Here is a 3,895-nt window from a genome sequence, read left to right as displayed (position 1 = left end):
AGTTACAGAAATATGCTCATGATATATATATATATATATATATATGCATATATATATACATATATATATATATATATAGATGTATATGTGTGCTCCGCTCGTTCTGTAGTATATTAACCCAGAAAACGAATTGAACAAGACGAATGATGCAAAACAACTACAATCAGCCGCCATCATATATATATATATATATATATATATATATATGGCGAGGTGAAGGAGGAGCTGCATGTTATTTCTTTGGGTTTGCTTCATACTTTTGTCTATGGAGGGAATATAAGGTGTGTATGTGAGTGTATAGACAGACAGCTTCTGTTTGAAGCAGATGTTTGAAGTAGATGTTAAGCTTAAGCAAATAGAAATGGTTTGTATGCGAGTTAAAAGAAGCCTTTTAAATGCTTATAGTTCATTTCTTTTTGCTGCTGCATGCCTCTAGAAAGCGAACTCAGCGGTCACGCAACTCTTATCTTCGTGTTCGTCTGCATGCAACCGTCGGGGCTTTGATATGCATGCATGCATGCATGCATGCATGCATGCATAAGGTTTGCATGCAGCCCTCGGGGCTTCGTTCTGCTCTCATGCATGCATGAATGCATGGGATTGCATGCAGCACTTGGGGCTTTGATGTGCATGCAGGCATGCATTCATGCAGCACTTGAAGCCCGGTTTTGCATGCATTCATGTAGTATACATGCATGCAGCGGCACTTGAGGCGGCATGCATGCATGCATGCATTTACGCAAGCATGCAGGGGGCGGTCTCATATTAACGGTTGAAATAAGTTGTGTTGCAGCTGACGAAAATGTTTCTTCGTCTGTTCCGTTGGCATGCAAAAGTTGTATATTCTTTTTGAGGTCTCGCTCCATATAAAGGATTATTAATCATATATATATATATATAATATATATATATATATATATATGTATACATGTATATATTGTGTATATATATATATATGTATATACGAATATATATATTATACAATATAGGCTTCTTACTGGGAATTAAGTGATGATTTCAGTGGCTCTCTATACACTCTCCGAACAAATTATTTCTGAGAGACAGAGAAAGACAGAGAGGCAGCGAGATAGTAGAGATAAAGAAACAGAGAGAGAGTGAGACAAAGATAAAGAGAGAGATGGATAAAGAAGGAGAATGAGAGAGATATAGATGTAGAGAGAATAAGAGAACGAAGATATACAGCTTCGGCTTGTTCAGTACCGTGCAGCTACTGTTCGTGAACCCCTTCTCTTATCCGCATTCACGGGCACCGTAAGCAATTCCACTAACATCTTTTTAACTTTTAATAGCTGTCTTTAATCTGCGTAGAAATACAAATGATTAATAGCGTCTGCATGTAAATAACAAGAAGACCGGTACGCTGGGTTCTCCTAACTGTGAACTAGGATGGGGGGAGGGATCAGACGCCTTTACTGTTTTTCCTTGCAGCATTTCTTGATTATTTATACTTTAAATTATATTTTTAATTGTTTATTAATGTGTTTATATTCATAATTTGTCTACGATGGATGCGTCGCCTCCCTTCGTAGAGAGAGAGTTGACTCTAGTGTGTTGTCAAGCGCCGGACCTCCTCTGTTAATACTTCAACAGAATATTCTTCATAATGAAGTATTAACAGGGGAGGTATATATTCATTTTTAGTTTAAATTTATATTTCTAAATTTAAGTGATTGGAATTTCAAGCGCATTTACCTCTCCTCTGCTCTCTCGCCGATGCGCTGGCCCCGCTCTGCAGCGGCGGTCAACTACACTCGGAGCGACCAGGCAGAGGTTTTGTCTTATTTTTTTGAAGTTTTCTTTGTTTCTTTTTTATATTTGAAATTATTTTTCTTTTTAAACTTTTTTTGTGATTTTTATTTCTTTTTTTGTGTCAAAATGGCGCCGAAGTCCCTCGCGATAGCAGCTACCCTGCTGGCGGTCTCTGGGCTCCAGTCGGCCTTTGCTGCAAGCACCACTATAAAGTTTACGGTTGAGGGAGCTGATGAAGGTATAAATATTGAAAATTAGTTCTTTAATAGATTATTTCTGCTGTTTCTGACTGCTGTGTTGATAATAAAGTGGTCTATTATCACTGGAGAAGCATGCACGCATCTTGCTTGGTCTCTTGAGTGTTTCTTTGCTTTTCATTTGCTTGCAGAAGCTTATACTGCTGCTAACTTGGCAAGAGTTGGGAAACTTCCTGTTCGTATTAATAAACTTAAAGAAAATTTTGATATTGTCGCTTCACTAACGACAGAACTAACAATGAACAAATACCTTACGGGGGATACATGCGAAAATATGCAAGTCCACGAGGCACTTGTGAGAAAAACTGCAAAAATAAATAAATTCAATTAATTAAATCAACTTAAAAACTTCATATTAGAAGAAGAATAGAAAGATCCCTTGGGTATATGCTCATTGTTTCTTCGTCTGTTTGTTTGTTTTGTCTGTATTTTTGTTTATTTCTCGTTGAAACCACAAATTCGTACAAGAGGAAGAAAACATTTTTATTTTTTCTTTGTATCTTTGTTTATTCAGAAAAACATTTTTAGTGTTCAATTCGATTTCCCTCAAGGTAAAGAGACACCAGTTGACTACCGCCAGATGATGCAAACAGCACTAACCAATGGAATTGAAGCATTAAAGTGCGTCTTCAATACGCTTTCTGGGGAAACTTCTACATTTTTTTACTTAGATTAAATGTATATATATTATTTTTAAATATCCAAAAGAATATTATAGAAATAGAGCCCAATTATAAGAAAAAGCAACAGTGGGTAAGCGAATTCAATAGTCATTCATAAGTGAATGAAGGGCTTATGAAACAAACTATTTTAACGCATTTATGTCTTTGTTTATTAATGCATTTGTTTTTTTGTTTATTTACTTAATTCTTTCTCGGTTTATTTATGCATTTATTTCCGTGTTTGTTCAAGAATTTCTCTTTGTTATCTTTTATTTATGCATTGCTCTGTTTGTTTGTTCTGAATGCATTTCTTCGTTGGTTTCCTTCTGTTAATGCATTTCCTTGTTTGTTTCTGTACATATTTCTCACATTCTCAGCATTGATGTATTTCTATGTTTGTTCATTTAAGCTGCTTAATATAGTTGTTCATTATTTTTATTGATTTAATTTATATACTTCTACCTTTAGGAAGAAATCACCCTATGGAAACTCTTCATCAACCTGGGAAGCGCTCTGGGCTGACGAGGCAGGGGCTCAGGTGTCTTATATTCTTTGGGGAAACAGCACAGAGATTGGCTGTGTAATTGGAAGATGTACGGAGATTATATCGGACGAAAATGAAGAAAGCAATATAACAACAAATGCAATGCTGGTCTGCTTGTTGTCCCCTTCACCGGAGAAGAATAAAGCTCCTTTTAGGTAGGAGGTAGTTCAGCTATAGATATCAATCTTGCGAATGTATGTATCGTTTTTCTTGTAGATGAATGCAGACAAGAGAGTGCTTATTATGCTTCTGTTCTTTTCGTGCTTTGTTTCGGATGCAGCAAAGAGTATTACGATGCGGTTATTGAACGAACCACCCTTCTTAGTGAAATGACTGATAAAGACCTCCAGGGCTCCTCTAACGACGCCGCAGCTGTTGCTGTACCCTCCTTTCTTCTCATAGGTATTGTTGTCATGCTGCAGCTACTCTAGATGTACGAACAGTTTCCCAGCTAGCCAAAACGCTAGCTAGGCTGAGTAGCCAGTTGGCTACCTAGCTAGCTAGCTCGGTCTCCGACTAGCCAAAACGCTAGCTATTCAGCTAGCTAGCTAAATAGCTAGCTGGGTAGCTAGCCCGCTAGCTATGTAGCTAGGTATCTAGCTAGCTAACAGCTAGCTAGCCGTGAAGATGGCTAGACAGCTGCGGGAGTCCGCAGCCTGTAG

General features: G+C 37.6%; 1 protein-coding gene across 1 annotated transcript; it reads left to right on the top strand.

Annotated features, from left to right (window-relative positions):
- Positions 1-1,896: 1,896 nt before the first annotated feature.
- Positions 1,897-3,664, top strand: EAH_00059210 (hypothetical protein, conserved; the record flags this gene model as incomplete). The annotated part of the gene is made up of 5 exons (XM_013397193.1): positions 1,897-2,008; positions 2,159-2,322; positions 2,542-2,648; positions 3,158-3,388; positions 3,514-3,664. 5 exons carry the CDS (start codon positions 1,897-1,899, stop codon positions 3,662-3,664), a joined length of 765 nt encoding a protein of 254 aa, XP_013252647.1.
- Positions 3,665-3,895: the final 231 nt, after the last annotated feature.

This window comes from Eimeria acervulina, genomic scaffold, assembly GCF_000499425.1.
Source record: "Eimeria acervulina Houghton genomic scaffold, Eah_scaff1386, whole genome shotgun sequence".
In the NCBI taxonomy this organism is placed as follows: domain Eukaryota; phylum Apicomplexa; class Conoidasida; order Eucoccidiorida; family Eimeriidae; genus Eimeria; species Eimeria acervulina.
This window is presented reverse-complemented; position numbering and strand designations above follow the sequence as displayed.